The sequence below is a fragment of the Chiloscyllium punctatum genome, chromosome 15 (genome assembly GCF_047496795.1).
Source record: "Chiloscyllium punctatum isolate Juve2018m chromosome 15, sChiPun1.3, whole genome shotgun sequence".
In the NCBI taxonomy this organism is placed as follows: domain Eukaryota; kingdom Metazoa; phylum Chordata; class Chondrichthyes; order Orectolobiformes; family Hemiscylliidae; genus Chiloscyllium; species Chiloscyllium punctatum.
Window position 1 is genome coordinate 14,734,112 of NC_092753.1, and position 22,815 is coordinate 14,756,926.

The 22,815-nt window shown below is 42.7% G+C and overlaps 1 protein-coding gene and 1 long non-coding RNA gene across 5 annotated transcripts in view; one reads left to right on the forward strand and one right to left on the reverse strand.

Moving 5' to 3' along the window:
* The window catches only part of LOC140486075 (uncharacterized), a 71,348-nt gene that overhangs the window by 30,095 nt on the left and 18,438 nt on the right, over positions 1-22,815 (reverse strand). For 3 of the 4 annotated variants that reach the window (XM_072584713.1, XM_072584711.1, XM_072584712.1), the window contains 6 exons: positions 22,342-22,632; positions 15,519-15,545; positions 7,560-7,811; positions 4,681-4,725; positions 3,484-3,555; positions 1,154-1,219 (listed from right to left, as the gene is read on the reverse strand). In XM_072584713.1, the coding sequence (XP_072440814.1) occupies positions 1,154-1,219; positions 3,484-3,555; positions 4,681-4,725; positions 7,560-7,811; positions 15,519-15,545; positions 22,342-22,632 (753 nt within the window). The remainder of the gene's footprint in view (positions 1-1,153; positions 1,220-3,483; positions 3,556-4,680; positions 4,726-7,559; positions 7,812-15,518; positions 15,546-22,341; positions 22,633-22,815) is intronic. The other variant, XM_072584714.1, reaches the window with a different exon arrangement.
* Positions 1-22,815, forward strand: part of LOC140486078 (uncharacterized) — a 40,411-nt gene that overhangs the window by 14,019 nt on the left and 3,577 nt on the right. The window contains exon 2 of the long non-coding RNA XR_011962519.1: positions 763-869. This is a non-coding gene — a long non-coding RNA (uncharacterized lncRNA). The remainder of the gene's footprint in view (positions 1-762; positions 870-22,815) is intronic.

Here is a 22,815-nt window from a genome sequence, read left to right on the forward strand (position 1 = left end):
AACATTTGGACAGGTACATGAATAAGAGGGATATGGGCCAAATGCAGGCAAATGGGTCTAGTTCAGTTTAGGATATTTGGTTGCATGGATGAGTTGGACCAAAGGGTCAGTTTCCATGCCGTTTGACTCTATAACTCTATCTTCCAATGAAATTGTATCCTTTCTAAAGTAAGGAGACCAAAATGATGCACCGTTCTCTATGTATGATCTCACCAATAGCTTGTTTTACTGCAACAAAACTTCCCTTCTAATTCATTCAATTCCCTTTGCAATAAAGGCCGTTGTTCCATTTGCCTCCCTATACCGGCAAACCAACGTTTTATTGATTCATGTTCCAGGATGCCCAAATCCCCATTACCGCAGAATTCTACAATTTCTCTACATTTAAATTGTCTGCTGTTGAGAATGGAAGTAGATGCTTGAAACTGTGACAGTGAGCCCAAGATACCTGGAATGTATTTGGGACCAAAAGTCTATCAAACCTTTTTAATTGAATATAAGCTTCAGCACCTTGGCCCATCTTGTGGACCATGCAAAATGCCTCCACGGGCCACCGGTGGTCCATGCACCACACTTTGAGAATCACTACACCTGTCTCAGTTATTTCATATTAGCACTTACCCTTCATTCAATTAAACAGGATGAGCCCGTGTTGTTCCCCAGACACCACATCCCAAACTGTGCGAGAATTACTGAAGCAAAGTCGCACCTTCTAAATCCCATGGCAAATAACTGAGTTTTGTAATTCGTCTCTCCCCCCAGCAATACAAGCATGTTCCCAGCAACCGCATCTGTGTCTGTGAAGTGCACCGGCCAGGACGATGGTGACTGTGAGAGGGACATCTGGCTATAGCAGGCCATCACCCTCTGTGAGTAAGGGCTCTAGATGGCTTAGATTATACTGCCTGACATTAGTGGTGCCTTTTGAGCTGGGAGCCCCTGAAGTGTGGTGGGAAGGAGAACTGCTTGTCCTCAAGCCTTTCAGCCACACTCCTGTTAGTAGCCTGCACTACCAGATCACAAATGACACTGGTAGAGTCCCCAGTAACAACAAGAGGATTGGAGCAGCTGCCTAGTTCCACATCTAAACTCCCTTTGCCTGCTCCATCGACAGCAATTTATGAGAACGTATACACCCTATCACATTCCAGACCTTTTTCTACTTGATTCAGCTGAATTTCTTCATCATATCCGCACATCAGCTTCAAATCTTGCAACACTGTAAGGCAATAAATGTAAAATAAATTCTAAAGAGACGGAGGTTGGTGATTTCTGTTATAATTGCTTATATCGCTCAGGAGATTTGATACAAATTTATATGTTGTGTGAAGGAAAATGAGACTTTACCAATCACAGTTCCTGAATGTGAGTCAGGGACAGATTTGATAACTCATATAGGAAAATCACATTGAGCTGGACACCTGGGAGGGAAGGTTCAGGAATGCACCCAAAAGGTAAACTTAACAGCAGCTGATTATCCAAACTTTTCTTGCTGCTCGAATGGAGCATTGAATATAAAGCATGCGTATTCAGTCTCCTTCCTATCAGATGGATGTCGTGAAACTTGAAAGGGTTCAGAAAAGGTTACAAGGATGTTGGAGGATTTGAGCTATGGGGAGAGGATGAATAGGCTGGGGCTGTTTTCCATGGGGCATTGATAAGGTAAATAGACAAGGTCTTTTCCCTGGGGTCGGGGAGTCCAGAACTAGAGGGCATAGGTTTAGGGTGAGAGGGGAAGGATATAAAAGGCACCTAAGGGACAAATTTTTCACGCAGAATGTGGTGCATGTATGGAATGAGCTGCCAGAGGAGGTGGTGGAGTCTGGTACAATCATAACATTTAAAAGGCATTTGGATGGGTATATGATAGGAAGGATTTAGAGAGATTTGGGCCAAGTGCTGGCAAATAGGACTAGATTAGGTTAGGATATCCGGTCAGCATTGACGAGTTGGACTGAAGGGTCTGTGTCTGTGCTCTATATCTCTATGACTGATATCCTCAGGACTTCCAAAGATCTGTTCACAACAGGTTAAGTGCAGGTGATAGTATTTTGGAGAAAACAGGGCAAACAATTTACACACAAACAGTGAACGAATCAATGAGGAGTCAACCTATGTTGGGCAGTGTTGATAGGGCAACAAATGTTCCCTAGGAATTTTCTTCCTTGAATGGAGCCCAGGGATTTTACACATTACACATTGTTTTGCACAAGCAGATAGGACCTGCCTACTATTGTAGTTCTTTCAGTGTTGAATATTTGCTCTTTCTCCATCACCAGTTGAGCCTTCATTGGTCTCTCTGGAATTCCCTTGCTAAAGCATTCTCCTGTGTTGCATCTCAGTTCCAACCCTGTCTGAAAACTACAGCTAAGTCATCACTTCCAGTTGATCCACTGCCATCTGGGCCTGATATCGAACTGCAAAATGTTTCTGTGCTAGCTGAAAAGGCATGACAGAAATGGCTGTTGCTGTTGAATCTCATTAAATTTGTTTTTTTATACAGCAATCTGGAATATGTTGGGAATTCACATGCGATATTTCAAACCCTAGATCCCATCTCCAACTTGCAATATTTCCAGCTCCTGCCCGTCTCCCAGTCTGCTGCTGCAATCCCCCTCTATGCCTTTGCCACTGCTTCCATTTTCCAACAGCATATTTACCAGGATCAATCCTACTGCAAAATTCATCTTCCACACAACTCCAATGCCCATGTCATATTTCATTTTCCCATCAACCCGTGTCAGCACAAAGAGTTGAGCCCATAATCAAGTCTGACATGCTGGTGTAATACTGAGGTTGCACACACTGGTGGAAGTGCCATTTTAAACTGAGGCCCTGTTTACTCCCTCAGGTACTGTTTTGAAGAAGACCTAGGGAATTCTCCATGGTATCGTAGCCAATGTTACCTCTGGAAGATAGGTTAGCCAGTCATAAACACATTTTTATTTCTGGAAGTTTGCCGAACTCAAGTTAGTGACTATGTTTCTCACACTGCATCAATGAATACATTTCAGAAAGTACGTAACTGACTGTAAAGCAGTCTGGGCGACTCTGTGATTTGAGACGCGCTATAGAAATAAAAGTACTTCCTGCTAACCTCCACTGGTTTCCCAACCACCACCAAACTATATCCAAACTCCCTATTTTCATTTATAGCTCTCCACATCTCCCAGATTGACAGACCTAGCTGGCTTCTGTAAATCTGACTCTGGCACATCTTTCACAGACAACCACACCCCTCCAAATGCCACCCCTTTAACCCTGTTCTACCATTGATGGCAGTATATCCATCTCTGTCCCAAACATGTTCTAGCCATCCTTTCTCTGATTCATTCAAAGTTTCTTCACAGCCTCCTACTTCAGAGACCCCTAAGTTACCTCTCATAATTCTTCCATACATGATGCATCAGAAAGTTTGGGGGAAAGTGCGTTCACAGCACAGTTCTCTGACCCACAAAATCATTCCAGAAAACCTGTACTCACAGGACGATATTGGCTCTGTTTCCTCTTGTGGAGCAGGAACAAGAGATGATAACAAAGGGGGTTGCTCCATATCTGCAATGGAAAGAGTGAGAACTGCTAATGATTCAAACACACATCAGAGGGCTATATGTCTTTACCAAACACCCCTACACTCCTTCAAGGAAGCTTCATTCACAAGGACTGTCATAGAGTCATAGAATCATAGAGATGTACAGCATGGAAACAGACCCTTCGGTCTAACCCGTCCATGCCGACCAGATATCCCAACCAAATCTAGTCCCACCTGCCAGCATCCAGCCCATATCCCTCCAAACCCTTCCTATTCATATACCCATCCAAATTAAATTTGCAATTGTATGCTGTAACTGATTACATGACAGTAATCAGTTTGTACGTTCTCCCCGTGTCTGCGTGGGTTTCCTCCGGGTGCTCCGGTTTCCTCCCACAGTCCAAAAATGTGCAGGTCAGGTGAATTGGCTATGCTAAATTGCCCATAGTGTTAGGTAAGGGGTAGATGTAGATGTAGATGTAGATGTAGGGGTATGGGTGGGTTACGCTTCGGCGGGGCGGTGTGGACTTGTTGGGCCGAAGGGCCTGTTTCCATACTGTAAGTAATCTAATCTAATCTAATCTAATCTAATATCGTACAAAGACAAATTTCCCTGCCTAGAATGAGCATGTGACAAGTGAGGTCTTAGACACTAGACAGTTGTATTTGATAGTTGAATGTGTGTTGCTGGAAAAGTACAGCAGCTCAGGCAGCATCCGAGGAGCAGGAAAATTGACATTCAGGATGAAGGGCTGTGGCCCGAAACGTCGATTTTCCTGCTCCTCGGGTGCTTTTTGACCTAATATGCTTTTCCAGCAACACACTATCAACTCTGAACTCCAGCATCTGCAGACCTCACTGTCTCCTAGTTGTATTTGATTATCTATTATGTAAATAAGATCTAAGTGAAGGAACAGCACGTGAATTGAAGAACCTTACCCGTAATGAGTAAGCAGACTGAGAACACTGCAGATTGGCATTTCAATGTGCAGGTAGCATTACTGGCTTAAAATACAAGATAAGGCACAAATAATGGTGCACTAAGCATCACCGTAACCTGCAATTTACTGCCAACACTTCACCTTGGGCCAATGTCCTGTAAATATTCTGCTGTTGTCAGGTGTTCTGTGTAGAACTAATTCCCCTACCTTGATGTAGCTGGTTAGGAAATGCTGGTTCCCTCTTATAAGGAGCTGTGGCAAAGATGGAGAAAAAAAAATCATTAACTTTCATGATTAGGTCCAAAGCCATACTGCATCAACATGATGATGTGCCTAATGACATCACCTGCCTCTGGGATAGGCTTACTGTTCAATAACATCACCCACAACAGGGACCACGAGATTGTTCAGGGACAACAATCACTTCAGGGATAAGGTGAATGATCAAAGACAATAACCACCTCAGGGAATATAATGAATGTTCCACCACATGAGCCACTTTTGGGACAGACTAAATACTCAGAGACAGCAACCACCTCAGGGGCAGACCCTGAGGTTCAGTGACAATTTGCATTTATAGAACTCTTTTAATGCAATAAGTGATCCCAAGGTTACATGAGGGCTGTAAAGAATGTTTCACATATTAGGGCAGAGCACTAAAAGGAATGTGACCCTCAGACTCATGGAACCTTAGTATGTTTTAAAGAGAATCTTAAAGAAGTAAAGAGAAACAGTGAGGCTGAGAGACTTTTTAAGGGAATTCCAGAACTTAAGGTTGTGACAGCTGAAGGCATGGTTGACAGTGGTGGAAACTAAAAATGGGAATACTCAAGAGACCAGAGTTAGAGAAGGGCAGATATCTTGGGACTTGTAAGGCTGGATGATGTTGCAAAAATAGGGAGGGGTAAGCCCATGCAGGGATTTGAAAAGAAAGTAAGAATTTTAAAATTGTGACAACAAAGAGCAGTGAGCATGGGTAAATGCTGTGAGGAAGGATGTGAATAGTAGGATTTTGGATTACTTCAAGTTTGCAGAGGATAGAATGTGACAGGCTAACCAGGTGTGCACTGGAATAGTTAAGCCTCGAGGCAACAAAGATAAGGCTGGGGGCTTCACCAGCAGATGAGGTGAGACCAGGGCAAATCTTATTAAGAAGGAAGTGGAGATGGGTGGCACAGTGGCTCAGTTGGTACTGTTGTCTTTCAGCGCCAGGTTCGATTCCACCCTCGGGCCACTGTCTGCGTGGAGTTTGCACATTCTCTCTGTGTCTGTGTGGAGTTCCTCCGGATGTTACTGTTTCCTCACACAATCCAAAGGTGTGCAGGTTAGGTGCAGTGGCAATGCTAAATTGCCCCATAATGTCCAGGGACGTGCAGGTTAGGTGGATTAGCCATGGGAAATGCAGAGTTACAGGGATAGGGTGGGATGCTCTTTGATGTGTCGGTGTGGACTTGATGGGCTGAATGGCTGGCTTCCACACTGTAGGGATTCTATGAAATATATGGTTGGATGCTCACATGAGTATCAAATATAACATCAACATTGCAGAGTCTAGTTCAGCCTCAAATGGTTGCCAGGGAAAGGAATTAAGTTCCAACCTTTAGTTTGAGGGAAGTAAATCACAACAAAAGTTGGACTAGTAGTCTGACAGTTTAGAAATGGTGGAGGGTTAGCACTGAGGAAGAGTTGGGTGTCATCAGCTTTCGAGTAGAAATTGATATTGTGTTTTGAAATTATGCAGCTCAAGGCTAGTCCGTACAGGAGAAGTAGCACGCATCAAGAACAGATCCTTTCGTAATACCAGACAGAATGGTTTATGAATGCTAAAAAAAAGCCATTGATGATTATTCTTTGCCTGTGACTTTACAGATCAGAGTGGAACCAGGCAATGCATTCCTACTGAATGGTGACAAGAGTGCAAGGGGACATAGGTTGGTATATTGGACAAACACACATCTGATGAAATTTAATACCAAACAGTGCAAAGTGATACATTTTGATAGGAAGAACAAACAAAGGCAATAGAAACCAAAGGGTACAAATCTAAAGGGGGTGAAGGAGCACAGACACTTGGTAGTATACACGTACAGATGTCAGGACAGACTATTAAAGCAGATTAAAAAGCTATTAAGAAATATTGGGCTTTACCAATAGAGACAGAAAGTACAAAAGTAAACAAGTTATGACAAACCTTTATAAAGCAGTGGTTCAACTTCAACTGCAGAATTACATTCAATTCTAGAACTGTAGTTTTAGGAAGGGTTTGAAGTCATAAGAGAATAGTTCCAGGGATGAGAGACTTCAGTCATGTGGATAGATTAGAGATTCTGAGATTGTTCTCCTTGGGGAGGAGAAGATTGAGAAGATATCGAGGTATTCAAAATCATGAGGGCTCCAGAAAGAGCAGAGGGAAGCCACCCCGTCATCAGAAGGGTCCAGAACCAGAGGACACAGATTTAAGGTGTTTGGCAAAAGACCCAAACAAGACATGAGGACATATGTAATGAGTGGTTAGAGTCTGGAATGCACTTCTTGAAAAAGTGGTGGAGGCAGTGCATTTGATAGCAAATTAATTAAGCATTCAAAGGGAAACATTTTCAGGACTGAAGGGAAAAGGCTGAGGGAGTGGAATTAGCTTAGTTGCTACTGCAGAGGGATGACGTGGAATGGATGGGCTGAACAGCTTCCATTGCTGTAACCTGTGATTCAATGCCAATGCAGATTGAAACAGAGTTCTATTCAGTGACATAACCCAACTCAGGAAAAGGCTGATTGATCAGTAACATCACTGTTCTAAGCCATGATGAATATTGACAGTGACAGTGATATGGCTGACAGCCATTTCCTTGGTTCATGAACTCGCTGTCAGTGTTCAAAAACGAAAGAACTGGCAGCTAACCCTTTAATTACCACAGAATTTTTATTTTAGTTTAGATCATTTGCAAAAACTTTAAAATACTCTATAATGCATATTCAAAATCTTTAACAACTGAAACTGTGCTGACTGTTTCATGCAGTGTCTTATCTAGTGAGATATCTTCTGTATGTGACTCTGCATTAAGTCAAATAATGAGGTGTAATCTGACCATCAATATCTTCTGCCAGCATTGCGTCTTCCTCATGTAGAGCTTCATAGAGTTTCCAACAGGAACGCTCGCCTTTCTGCAGGCAGATATTAATCAATCGCTGGGCTTGACAGTAAGGCGTTGTTTGCCCTTGCACAATGTCGAGCTCATACTGTGAAATCATTTCATCAGAGAATAACCTCATGGCAATGGGAATAACCAGGTGTCCAAGCCGCTGACACATAACATTTGCTTGTTTTTGTAGTTTCTGCCCTACAGGGATACAGATTTATCCAGGTTACGGTTTTATTCACATTAATTTTATTCAGTCTACAAATAGTTGTCTACGAAGCAAACAAAAAAACAGGAGCACGTATAATTTAAACCACCTATCATCACTTCACTGCTAAGGTCTATTCAAGAGAATGACACCATTGATATAATCCTCCCATGCATGGGCAACTCAACATGAAATATGTTTCATCAATTGGTTCCATTCACTAATTGGTCCCATTGCAGCCACTTGGATCATATCATTTGCATACTGTGAAATGTACACGAGTCCACAGTAGAGAGGAAAGGCAACTCTTCTTGTGGGATTCGCTCATTTTGGAAGCTATGTATTGTTACCACTAGCCTGTACTATTTAATGTTTTCCAGGCCAGCCTTCTGTCTTGCACACTCTGTAACCTGAACTTAGTTGTGGCTCAGTGGATAGTGCTCTCACCTCCAGCTGGAAGGCCTTGGTTCTTAATCCTATTTCAGAGATTTGAGTATCTGTATCCTACCTCACACAGCTCTTCGGGAACTGGGCTGACCAATCCTCCATCCCCTTCACCATCAGGACTGACCACCTGAGGTGCTGGGGCATGCCGCCAAGTCTTGGGGGAAGTGTATCAAGAAAGTGAGGCAGAAACTGGGCAGATGGAAGCTACGGTTGCTCTCCATTGTAGGTAAAAACCTGGTCATCAGGTGTGAGGCACTGTCAGCGGTGTTATATATGGTGTATTCCCAGAACCTGTGCCATCGCAGTCACCCGGGCCATCTTCCATTTTATATGTAGATCAAAGATGGCCAGGGTCCGAAGGGACTCGATGTACAATGCTCTGGGCAATGGGGGAGAAAACACACCCAATGTCACCCTCACCCTGATGGCCACCTTTGTGGCCACCTGATGGCCGCATCACGCTGTGCATGGATCCCTAGTATGCAAACACAAAGTGTCACTCAGTACTGAGGTTCTACCCGTCCCTGGTGTTGCGAAGGATGGGCCTGGCCTCGCTGCCACGGAACACTCCAAATAATTGGACTGTTCCATAACACCTGTCCTTTGTGGAGAAATTTATGAAGAAAAACACCTTTGACCACAATTCCATCAGGAAGTGGTCAGCACGTAGTGTCCTGGAGACCCTTCGGGAAAAGGAGAGGGCGGATCCTGTCGAGCGGTTCCCTGGGCAGACTGTCAAAGCCATTTGGCAGAATGCCTCATTGTCAGAACTTTCCAACAAGCACCAAAACATGGTTTGGCTGGTGGTGAGAGGGCTCTGCCTGTGAGATGCATGCCCGGACTCTCTGCCGCACTGTATACTGCCCTCGAAGCAGCTGTGGAGGGGACGAGACTGTCACACATCTCCTTCTGGAATGTGCCTATGCAAAAGAAGTCTGGAGAGGAATGCAGTGGTGTTTGTCGAGATTTGTCCTGAGCAGCTCCGTGACTCTATGATCTGTTCCCCGGGACGCACACCGAGACGAACATCAACTGTGCGTGGAGGATCATCAACTCGGTGAAAGACGCTCTTTGGTATGTCCGAAACCTGTTGATCTTCCAGCTGAAGGAGCTGACCCCGAGTGAGTGTTGCAGACTGGCACATTTCAAGGTCCAGGACTACATGTTGAGGGACGCGCTGAAGCTTGGGGCAGCTGCCGCCAAGGCGCGGTGGGGAAACACCACCGTGTAACATCTGCCTGCCTCAGAACAGGGGGCCCACGCAGTAAGTGGGCTCCGCTGATGCCTCAGCTAAATATATGGATAGTATACGTATAGACCTATAAATACGAATGATTACTCGATCTCTGTATGGAAAGAAATGGAATGTTTACGTATGTATGGCATGGCTGAAAATGTGTTGCTGGAAAAGCGCAGCAGGTCAGGCAGCATCCAAGGAACAGGAGAATCAACGTTTCGGGCATAAGCCCTTCTCCAGCATCTACAATCCTCACTTTCTCCTCGTATGTATGGCATGACCAATTGTACAGATCATCAAAATATTTTATGAATAAAGTATATTTTTGAAATAAAAAATAATTCTACCTCACACAGAGTCATTCACCCCTCACTCCTGCCTACATGGGCATCTGGTCCAGCAACACCTTGCTTTGGAAATTCTCGTTTTTTTCCAATTCTCTCCATGATCTCACCTCTTCCTTCTTCTAGAACCTTTTCCTAACTTCCTCATCTCACTTCTCCAATCCACTTGCAGCTCCCACTTCCTTTCTTCCAATGCTGGCAGTCACGCCTTCAGCTGCCGGGGTCAGAAGCTCTGGAATTCCATCCCTACATCTCTCTGCTTCTCTCACCTCCTTTAACACACTCCTTAAAACTTATCATTTTAACTGAGCGATGGAACACCTATCCTAATATCTCCTTATGTGAAGCAGTGTCAAACTTTGTCTGAAAGTGATCCTGTGATGCACCTTGGTATATTTTATGATCTTATCATGTGATTTTACAGCATCGATGACTATTCAAGCTATTATGCGGTTCCAACTCTTCGAAAGAGCTGTCGAATTTAGTTTGAGTTTTCTTGCAAATTCTGTAAGTTAGTCCTTTTTGAGTACGTGTTGATCCTCTTTTGAAATTACTCATGGAATTTGATTGCACTCACTCCACTGTGTAACCAGAAAGTCAGCCTCTTCACTGTGCATGCATTGACATGTAAGAGGATTTCACAAGACCTACATGTTTAAATAAACTGCCTGCACAAACAAAAGAAAACATCCATTGATTTCAGTGCCCTGTCACCCATGCCAGATCCTATTCACCTTCTGCATGAAAACAATTCTCATTTCTCATTTTTTTTAAAAACTGGTTTTATGACAGTTCAATTTATAATCTCTCGTCATCATTCCAAAGTAGTGTCATGGTGGGTCAGTGGTTAGCGCTGCTGCCTCACAGCACCAGGGATCCGTGTTCGATTCCAGCCTCAGACGACTGTCTGTGTGGAGTTTGCACATTCACCCCATGTCTGTGTGGGTTTCCTCCGGGTGCTCAGGTTTCCTCCCACAATCCAAAAATGTGCAGATTAAGTCAATTGACCATGCTAAATTGCTCATAATATTCAGGGATGTGTAGGTGTGGTGCGTTAGTCAGAAATAAGTGTAGAGTAATAGGATAAGGGAATGGCTCTTCGGAGGGTCAGTGTGGACTTGTTGTGTTGAATGACCTATTTCCACAATGCAGGGATTCTATGATTCTGTGCAATAGATTTTTCCCTTCACCTCCTAATGTGGAACACTTCTATAAATCGACCTTAACTTTCTAGACCCACAAAAACTAGGTTGTAATCAGTTTCCTGGTGAAGGATTTAACCAGAGTTAAAGTTAGGGTTGTAATCTAAGACAGAGCACAGTGCTTGGAGAATTTCTTCAAAGAGTAAAGTCAAGTAATTTGGGCAAAGGAAAACAGAGTGGATGAGGGGGTTTAGTGGTAATACTGTGAAACAAGAGTTTGGGAACGAGCGTTGAGTGTGATGAGGACACAAGTATTAACATAGGAATTCCATGCAAAGGGAAGTAGTTGCTGCCTTATCAACTTTTTTTTCACCTCCAGAAATTGTTGAGTGTTCAAGGCTTTACTTAAGTGAGCAGACTGTTTATTTGATGAGTTTTTAAGATTTTATCCTTCAAACTGTGTACAGGAGCTTAAAACAAGATTGGGGAGATTAAATCTTGCAATAAATTTATACATCGAACATTACAGCATAGTACAGGGCCATCGGCCCTCAATGTTGCGCTGACCTGTGGAACCAATCTGAAGCCCATCCATTATACACTATTCCATTTTCATCCATATGTTTATCCAATGATCATTTAAATGCCCTAAATTTGGCGAGTCCACTACTGTTGCAGGCAGTGTGTTCCACGCCCCAACTACTCTCTGAGTAAAGAAACTACCTCTGACATCTGTCCTATATCTATCACCCCTCAATTTAAAGTAATGTCTCCTCGTGCTAGCCATTACCATCTGAGGAAAAAAGCTCTCACTGTCCACCCTATCTAGTCCCCTGATAATTTTATGTCTCTATAAAGTCACCTCTCAACCTTCTTTTCTCGAACGAATAAAGCCTCATGTCCCTCAGCCATTCCTCATAAGACCTTCCCTCCGTACCAGGCAACATTTTAATAAATCTTCTCTGAACCATTTCCAATGCTTCCACATCCTTCCTAGACTGCAGTGACCAGAGCATTGTGTGCAATGCTCTAAGTGTGGCTAAACCAGAGCTTTGTACAGCTGCAACATGCCCTCATGGCTCCGAAACTCAATCCCTCTACCAATAAAAGCTAACACACCATCTGCCTTCTTATCAGCCCTTCTTATCAGGATGGCAACTTTCAGGGATCTATGTACATGGACACAGAGATCCTTCTGCTCAGCCACGCTACCAAGAATCTTACCATTAGCCCAGTACTCTGTATTCCTGTTACTCCTTCCAAAGTGAATCACCTCACACCTTTCCACTTTAAACTCCATTTGCCACCTCTCAGCCCAGCTCTGCAGCTTATTTATGTCCCTCTGTAACCTGCAACATCCTTCCGCACTATCCACAACTCCACCGACCTTAGTGTCATCCGCACATTTACTAACCCATCCTTCTATGCCCTCTTCCAGTAATGGCTCTAAAAGAGATCCTTGTGGTACACCACTAGTAACTGAACTTCAGGATGAACATCAATCACCACCCTCTGTCTTCTTGTCAGAAGCCAGCTTCTGATCCAAATCACTAGATCACCTTCAATCCCATGCCTCTGTACTTTGTGCAATAGCCTACCGTGAGAAACGTTATGAAAAGCTTAACTGAAATCTATATACACATCAACTGCTTTACCCTCATCCACCTGTTGGTTACCTTCTCTAAGAACTCAATAAGATTTGTGAGGCATGACTTACTCTTCGCAAAACCATGTTAACTATCCCTAATCAAATTATTCCTTTCTAGTTGATTATAAATCCTCTTATAATCCTTTCCAGCACTTTACCCACAACCAAAGTAAGGCTCACTGGTATATAATTACCAGGGTTGTCTCAAATCCCCTTCTTGAACAACGGAACAACATTTGCTATCCTCCAGTTTTCTGGCACTCTTCCTGAAGACAATGACGACATAAAGATCAAAGCCAAAGGCTCTGCAATCTCCTCCCTAGCTTTCCAGAGAATCCCAGGATAAATCCCATCTGGCCCAGGGACCTACTATTTTCACACTTTCCAGAATTGCTAACATCTCCCCTTCATGAACCTCAATCCCATCTAGTCTAATCTCCTGTCTCTCAGTATTCTCCTCGATAACGTTGTCTTTTTCCTGTGTGAATACTGACGAAAAATATACATTTAGCACCTCTCCTGTCTCTTTAGACTGCACACACAACTTCGCACTGCTAACTTTGACTGGCTCTAATCTTACTCTAGTCATTCTTTTATTAATGACATACCTAAAGAAAGCGTTAAGGTTTTCTTTGATCTTACCTGCCAAAGACTTCTCATTGCCCTTCAGGCTCTTCTTAGCCCTCTCTTTAGGTTCTTCCTGGCTAACTTGTAACTCTCAAGAGCCCTAATTGAACCTTAACATCTCAGCTTTACACAAGCCTCCTTCTTCCTTTTGACAGAGTTTCAACTTCTTTAGTAAACTACGGTTCCCTCGCTCAACCACTTCCTTCCTGCCTGGCAGGTACATACTTATCAAGGATACACAGTAGCTGTTCCTTGAACAAACTCCACATTTCAATTTTCCCTTTCCCCTTCAGTTTCCTTCCCATCCTATGCATCATATGTCTTGCCTAATCACATCATAATTGTCTTTCCCTCAGCAATAACTCTTGCCCTGCGTCCTATATACCTATCCCTTTCTTTCGCTAAAGTAAACCTAACTGAATTGTGGTCACTATCACCAAAGTGCTCACCTACCTCCAAAACTAACACCTGGCCTGGTTCATTACCCAGTACCAAATCCAATGTGGCCTCTCCTCTAGTAGGCCTGTCTACATTTTGTGTCAGGAAACCCTCTATCAAAATCCTTCCTTTTGGCGACCTCTACCAACTTGTTTTTCCCAATCCAAATTCAGGTTAAAGTTACCCATGATTAATATCTTGCCTTTTGTACATGCCCTTCTTATCTCCTGATTCAATCTCTACAGTATAGCTACACTTATGGGCCTTATGAGCTATTTCCACCAGTGTCTTTTTCCTCTTGTTATTCATTACCTCTGCCTGCCCAGCAAGAGCTGTTGGCCAATGGCTCTGTAGTGCCTCAGAAGAGGCTGTGACTACTGCTGGAAGAGCAGCCGAAGGATTGAAAAGTACTCAGGACAAAGTGCAATCTAGTGAACAAGGGATGTATGTTTCTCTGCTTTTTGGTTGCAGGAGAGAGGAGATCAGAAGCAAGGATTTTTGGGTGGCTTCCACATTGCCCAGTGTCCAACACTTTGAAAAGCACCGCTGCCCAATCCTTTCTGTAACTATTCACATATTTCCTGGCAACAAGCCTGCATGCAGCTTGGTTAATCAAAGCTGCAGCAGACTGAGGCCCTTAAGTAGCTCAAAAATTGATGCAGTAAGAAGAGGTTTCAAATCATTGAGCACTGGCACTGGCTCTGATGAAAGAAGGGGTTGTGTACCTGACATGGACTCAACTGGGGTCAATGACCTGGTGAATGTTTTGCATTCAAAGCTCTATTTATAAACTCAAGTATTCTATGCAGTTTCATAACATCTTATTAACATAACCTTTAAAAATTTGTAAATGTAAATTAAAGCCATGATAGCGATGCAAATTATCAGTGATTTGATTTGTTTTTGTCACATACACTGAGATACAGTGAAAAGTATTGTTTCATGTGCAATCCAGGTAAATCATACCTTACGTAAGTATATTAGGATAATAGAACAAAATGTAGAAAGGTGCAGAGAAAAATCAACTTTAATATTTGAGAGGTCCCTTCAAAAGTCTGATAAGAGTGGGGAAGAATCTGTTGTTACATGTTTTCAAGCCTTTGCATCTTCTGCCTGATGGAAGAGGTTGGAGAGAGTATAACCGATCAGTTGGTAGTCAGACACACTTACCAATATCACAGAGATGACCCATCCTTTTCTTTGTTGCAATTTATAAAATATTGGGACAGATGACCAAAAACATAAGCAGAAATTGCTGGAAAAAGCTGGCAACGTCTCTGGAGAAAAAGGAGAATTAACGTTCTTCATTCTGAAGAAGGATCACTAGACCCAAAATGTTAACTCTGCTTTCTATCCACAGATGCTGCCAGATCTGTTGGTGTTCTTCCAGTAATTTCTGTTTTTGTTTCGGATAACCAAAAGTTTGGTCAAAGTTTTAGGATGCAACATAAAGGAGGTAGAGATGGCGAAATTTAGTGAGGGTATTCCAGAGCTTTGGACTTTGGCAGTGGAAGACAAGGTGGCCAGTGGTGTGATTAAAATAAGTGACATGCAGAAGGGGAGAATTAGAGATATGTACATTTCTTGGAGGGTTGTTGGGCTGGAGGAGGTTACAGACAATGAAATGTGATGCTGTGGTTTTGGTTAACATTGCCAAGCAGTAATCCATCTAATCATGGGTTAGGAATATTTTGTCAATCAGCACTAGCAAAAGATCAGAAGAGACAAATGTGAACAGCAGACTCAAGTTTACAGCTTAACCCCACAATACTCACATTAATGTTTTCTTGCAGTTTGGGTGACATAAGAAGACATACCTGTTGGTCCACGATTGATATCTGTAACTACAGAAAGTGCATTCTCAAATTAGCTAGGAATAAAAACTCCATTACAATTTCCTCCAAATTTCCAACAAGATCACACTGAACCAAATTTATTTTAGGGCTTACTCATCTATGATGGGTGATAGTTCGACAAGATGTGCCCAATAAATAATAAATAGCAGGAAGCATATGCAGATGCAAAATTTTTAAAGGTGGGCAGGAAAGATATGAAACAGTCAGCTTTGACTACAGTACATGAACATCTGTGGAATGCCCAGTGGTTCTATACAATCATATCCACAACGGATGTTTGCTGCCTGAACAACTTCAGCTCCTGAGCCAGAACGGAGCTGCAGATGTTATGCAGCAGCCAAAGTTGGACAATGACCTGGATACTTTGTCTCAAGAGGCAGTCACACCCTGTAGGTTAAATAGAACTTTAGAGTCAATCAATGGGTCAAGGACAGGGAGGTGTGACTGAATAAGGCAACTGTGGGATCCAGCAGGTTGTGATGAAGGCCCTCAGGTATGACCAACATGTACTTCCTACCTGCGTGTTCAGAGAACAAGAACTGCAGGGCAGATAAGCAAACTGGCCATGGCATCATTGTACAGAATGCTATTTGGGGAGTGAAAAAGAATATGGTATTGATAATGGGATAGAGTCTGTCTGGCGCAACTGCAAACAGGAACCCCAAAGTTTGCATTGCCCAAAGTGTCTGGGTCAAACTTGTGGAGGAATTGAGGCATTGCGGGGGTGGGAGGACCATCAGCCAGAGATCCACATCATCTCTTCCAGAGTAAGACCCAGCTAAACCACGTGTCAATCGGGCAGTAGTGAGGCCACTAGCATGGCCTTCCCTGGAACCAAGTGCCTGGATGGGTGTTGATGGGTGTGTGTTGGGTGAGGGGGGGGGGGGGGGGGGGGGGGGAGGAGTCCTAGCTAACAAGAGCTGTTGGCCAATCAGAGGTCTGCTGCTCTTGTGCTCAGCACTGCCACAGAAGAGGCTGTGGCTACTGCTGGAAGTGCAGTCCCAGAGTCCCACAAGTGTAAACAACCCTGGCTAAATTCAGTGGTGCGAACATTGGAGTATTTCTCTGGTTGTTGGTTGTGGGAAGAGTGGTTTAGAGAGTCAGAAGCTGGAGTTTAATGGGTAGCTCCCAGCAGGCACCACGCTTTTCAATTTCTGGTCCAGTCAGTCCATCAAAATACAATAATCCGGTAACCCCCTAAAGTGGTTCAAGAGTAAGTAGATTGAGAGGGTTTTGACTTCTGGGCATTGGAATAACTGCTGGAGAAAGAAGGAGTTGTTTAATTAAAATGGAATTTCAAAAAAAAATTGTTCACTGGATACAAGTGTAACTGACGAGGCTAGCATTTATTAACCCATACCTATTGCCCATGGAACAATTAAGAGGGTGTGTTTGGAGTCACATAGCATGTAAAGATGGCAGAGTCTATCCTAAGTGACATCAGTGAACCAGATGGGCTTTTTCAATAATTAATAGTGGTTACATGGTTGCTATTAGGCAGATTTTTATTGAATTCTCGTTTCACCATCTGCTGTTTGAACCCATGTCCCCAGAATACTAACCTGGGGCTCTGGATTACTCGCCCAGTGACATCACCACTTTCCCTGGACCCCACATAAACTAGGTTGGGATCAGTTTCCTGATGAAGGATTTAACCAGAGTTAAAGTTAGGGCTGTAAACTAAGACAGAGCACAGTGCATGGGGAAATTCTTCAAATAGTAAAGTCACGTAATTTGGGTAAAGGTAAACAGAGTGGATGAGGGGGTTTAGTGGTAATACTGTGAAACAAGAGTTTGGGAACGAGCGTTGAGTGTGATGAGGACACAAGTATTAACATAGGAATTCCATGCAAAGGGAAGTAGTTGCTGCCTTATCAACTTTTTTTTCACCTCCAGAAATTGTTGAGTGTTCAAGGCTTTACTTAAGTGAGCAGACTGTTTATTTGATGAGTTTTTAAGATTTTATCCTTCAAACTGTAGACAGTAGCTTAAAACAAGATTGGGGAGATTAAATCTTGCAATAAATTTATACATCGAACATTACAGTGTAGTACAGGCCCTTCGGCCCTCGATGTTGCGCCGACCTGTGGAACCAATCTAAAGCCCATCCATTATACACTATTCCATTTTCATCCATATGTTTATCCAATGATTATTTAAATGCCCTTAAATTTGGCGAGTCCACTACTGTCGCAGCCAGTGCGTTCCACGCCCCTACTACTCTCTGAGTAAAGAAACTATCTCTGACATCAGTCCTATATCTATAACCCCTCAATTTAAAGCTATGTCCCCTCGGGCTAGCCATCACCATCTGAGGAAAAAGGCTCTCACTGTCCATCTTATCTAAGCCTCTGATTATCTTGTATGTCTCAATTAAGTCCCGTCTCAAACTTATTCTCTCTGACAAAAACAGCCTCAAGTCCATCAGCCTTTCCTCATAAGACCTTTCCTCCATACCAGGCAACATTCTGGTAAATCTCTTGTGAACCCTTTCCAAAGCTTCCATATCCTTCCTATAATGTGGTGACCAGAACTGTACACAATACTCCAAATGCGGCCGCATCAGAGTTTTGTACAGCTGCAACATGACCTCGTGGCTTCGAAACTCAATCCATCTACCAATAAAAGCTAACACACCATCTGCCTCTTAACAATCCTATTAACCTGGGTGGCAACTTTCAGGGATCTATGTACATGGACACCGAGATCTCTCTGCTCATCCACACTACCAAGAATCTACCCATTAGCCCTGTACTCTTTATTCCTGTTGCTCCTTCCAAAGTGAATCATCTCACACTTTTCTGCAATAAACTTCATTTGCCACCTCTCAGCCCAGCTCTACAGCTTATCACTGTCCCTCTGTAACCCACAATGTCCTTCAGCACTATCCATAACTCCATCGACCTTAGTGTCACCCGCAAATTTACTAACCCATTCTTCTACGCCCTCATCCAGGTCATTTATAAAAATGACAATCAACAGTGGTCCCAAAACAGATCCTTGCGGTACACCACTAATAACTGAACTTCAGGATGAACATTTCCCATCAACCACCACCCTCTGTCTTCTTTCAGCTAGACAATTTCTGATCCAAACTGCTCAATCAGCCTCAATTCCATGCCCTATATTTTGTGCAATAGCCTAACATGGAGAGCCTTATTAAACGCCTTACTGAAATCCATATACACCACATCAACCGCTTTACCCTCATCTACCTGTTTGGTCACCATCTCAAAGAACTCAAAGGTTTGTGAGGCACAGCCTACCCTTCACAAATCCGAATTGATTATCCCTAATCAATTTATTCCTCTCTAGATGATTATAAATCCTATCTCTATAACCCTTTCCAACACTTTACCCACAACCGAAGTATGGCTCATTGGTCTATAATTACCAGGGTTGTCTCTACTGCCCTTCTTGAACAGGGGACATTTACTATTCTCCGGTCTTCTGGCACTATTCCTGTCGGCAACAATGATATAAAGATCAAAGTCAAAGGCTCTGCAATCTCCTCCCTGGCTTCCCAAAAAATCCTAGGATAAATCCCATCCGGCCCGGGGAACTTATCTATTTTCACACTTTCCAGAATTGCTCACACCTCCTCCTTGCGAACGTCAATCCTATATAGTGTTGTAGTCTGTATCTCAGCATTCTCCTCAACAATGTTGTCTTTTTCCAGTGTGAATACTGATGAAAAATATTCATTTAGCGCTTACCTATCTCCTCGGACTCCACACTCAACTTTCCACGACTGTCCTTGATTGGCCCTAATCTTACTCCAGTCATTCTTTTATTCCTGATATATTGATAGAAAGCTTTAGGGTATTCCTTGATCATATCTGCCAACGGCTTTTCATGTCCCCTCTTGGCTCTTCTTAGCTCTCTGTTTAGGGCTCTCCTGGCTAACTTGTAACCCTCAAGCGCCCTAACTGAGGTTTCATGTCCCATCCAAACATAAGCCTTTGTCTTCCTCTTGATAAGAGATTCAACTTCTTTAGCAAACCACAGCTCCCTCACTCGACCATTTCCTTCCTGCCTGACAGGTACATACGTAACAAGGACACGCAGTAGCTGTTCATTGAATAAGCTTCACATTTCAATTGTGCCCCTCTCCTGCAGTTTCCTTCCTCATCCTATGCATCCTAAATTTTGCTAAATCACATCCTCCAGCAAATACTCTTGCCCTGCAGTATATACCTATCCCTTTCCATTGCTAAAATAAACAAAACTGAATTGCGGTCACTATCACCAAAGTGTTCACCTACCTCCAAATCTAACACCTGGCCAGGTCCATTACTCAGTACCAAATTCAATGTGGCCTCACCCCTTGTTGGCTTGTCTACACACTTGTGTTAGGAAACCATTCTTGGAAACACATTGGACAAATACTGACCCATCTGAAGTACTTGAACTATCATATTTCCAATCAATTTTTGAAAAGTTAAAGTTCCTCCATAACAACAACCCTATTCCTCTCACTCCTATCCAGAATTATCTTTGCTATCCTTTCCTCTACCTCTCTGGATCTATTCGGAGGCCTAGAAAACTTCCAATAGGGAGACCTCTCCTTTCTAACCTCAGCCTATACTACCTCAGAAATGTCCTTTCTGCAACTGTAATACTGTCCGTGGCAAACAATGCCACCTCCCCCTCTTTTTCTATCTTCTCTGTTTTTACTGAAACATGTAAACTCTGGAACCTGCAACAACCATTCCTGTCCATAAACTGGTTAAACTGCTTGGTGTAACTGCAGATAACAGTTGAGAGACAACTCAACCTGATTATTAAAATTTAATTGTCTAAATTGAACACAGTGAAGATGTGTTTGCATTTGTAACATGTGGGAATCAGTGGACATGATTCACAGATGAGCTGGAATCCAAGATTTAGAAAATTAAAGAGAAACGACAAGGCAATAATGCAGGCTAGTGGTATGGGGAATGATAACCAGTATGTGACAGGGAGGGAGAGTGTACAAATATAAGAGTACACAACCAAATAAGGTCATAGTAGAGACAAATATTAAAAGGAAGAATGTAAAGCTCTTTATCCGAATGCTCACAGCATTTGTAACAAGATGGATGAATTGATGGCACACAGGGAAATAAATATGATGTGATAGCCATTCCACGTACACAGTTGCAAAATGAGCACAGCTGGGGCCTAAATATTCAAAGGTATTCGACATTTCAAAAAGGCAGGAAGAAAGGAAAATGGGGTGAGTTATCTCTGCAAGTGATGGGGGCAGAGGATGTTCAGTGGATGGATGGTTTTCAAATGAGAAATGACATTGGGTCGCACACTCTTTACAAGTTTTATAAACAGCCTAGATTAGGGTGTAGGAAACAACATTATAAGTTATACAGACAATGCACAAAATTGACATGGTACGCAATATTGCCGACAGTATTTAGGGGTTTCAGGATGACATAGACAAGGATGATGAAATATGTAGAAGAATTGCAGATATGGGGAAATGTGAACAAATAGGACTCTGGAAGGACTAATACAGAAAAATAAATCCTATAAATTACACGAGAATTTTATAAATCACTAGTTAGACCTCAAATGGAATTTTGTTGTCAATTCTGGGCAGTGAGCTTCAAGAAAGATTTAAAGCCCTTTAAACAGGGTACAGAGATGATTTACCAGGACGTTGCCAGGAATGAAGGACCTCAGTTATGAGACATTGGAAAAATTAGGATTGATTTCTATGAAACAGAGAAAGCTTTGGGGTAACTGAATAAGGTTTTCAAGATGAGAAGATGTTTTGATTAAGCAAGTAGAAAAATATAGGTTGTTCTGCGATAACACAAGCTTTGTTAATGCAACTTCGCTATAACGCAATGGGCAAACTGGGGACACTGTTTCTAAAGTGCAAACTTTAAAAATATGTATTGGTTATAACGCAATTCCAGCCCCATTAGTTTAAATAGTGCTGCTGTTATGTGATTTTCTTCTAACATGGGATTGCATGAGAACGGAACTATCGTGTTATGGCAGAACTGACTGTAACTATATCACCTGGTGAATGGGTCAATAATTAGAAATACATTGCCTTGAAGCATTAACTCTGTTTCTCTGTCTATGGTTGCCAACTGACTCACTGAGTATTTATATTTACAACCCCTATTTTTGGATGGCGAATTAAGTAGAAACATCATTTCTATGTCAACTCTATTAAAGTCCTTCATAATTTTAAAGATTTCTGTCATGCCACTTAGTTTTCTTTTTTCTAGGCGAATCAACCTCAGGCTTATTCAATCTTTCCTGATAGATGTACCCTCTCAGTTCCAATATTCCCCATATAAATCTTTTTGAACCTTCTCCAAATGCTTCTGCATCCTCTTCATAATTTGGAGACTAGAACTGTTCACTGTAGTTCAAATGTGGTCTAATTGAAATGTTGCAGAAGTTCAAGATAACTTCTCTAGTCTTCAATTCTACTTCCTCGAGAATTTCATTTTTATTGACTCATGGGATATGGGCATTGCTGGCTAGTCCAGCATTTATTGGCCATGCTTAATTGCCCAAAGGGCAGTTAAGAGTCACCAGGTTACTGTGGGTCTGGAGTTGCATGTAGTCCAGACCAGTTAAGGATGGCAGATTTCCTGCCCCAAAGCACATTAGTAAGGCAGATGTGTTTTTCCAACAGTCAACAAATGTTTGACATTGCCTACCCTCGAGCTTGGATGTGTGTTTTATGGTCCAGTGAACTGGATCGGTCAACAGGTTTGACACCTTAATTGACTGTATCTAATGTTTAATCAGGACACAAACTAACCAGTGTCTCCGGTCAGCCAGTCTTTCAGACGTGGGTAGTTATTTTTGCATTTCCTCAGGCACTCCACAAATAGCCACACATCCTTCTCATTCATCTGAAGCTGCACGATCTCCAGCAGCTTGCGGGCTTTCTGTGGCGGGGTCTTCTCAGTTCGGATTTCATAGTAATTCTCATGGGTCAAAATATGTGACGCAATCATTTGGTCGAGCAGAGGATCAATATTGTACAGTGCAGCCACCAGGGTATCGTGTGAGCTCTGAAGGTGTCTCTTCAAGGTGTTTTCATCTTTCCCTGCAGCAAAGAAGATAATGCTGTTTGGAAAAGTAATACCTAGTTTGTTCTTTTGGATTCCAGATCCAGCACACACCATTACTTCAATCGGAACTTGTTATAGAGTCATAGAGATGTACAGCATGGAAACAGACCCTATGGTCCAAATCGACCATGCTTCCCAGATATCCAAAATTAATCTAG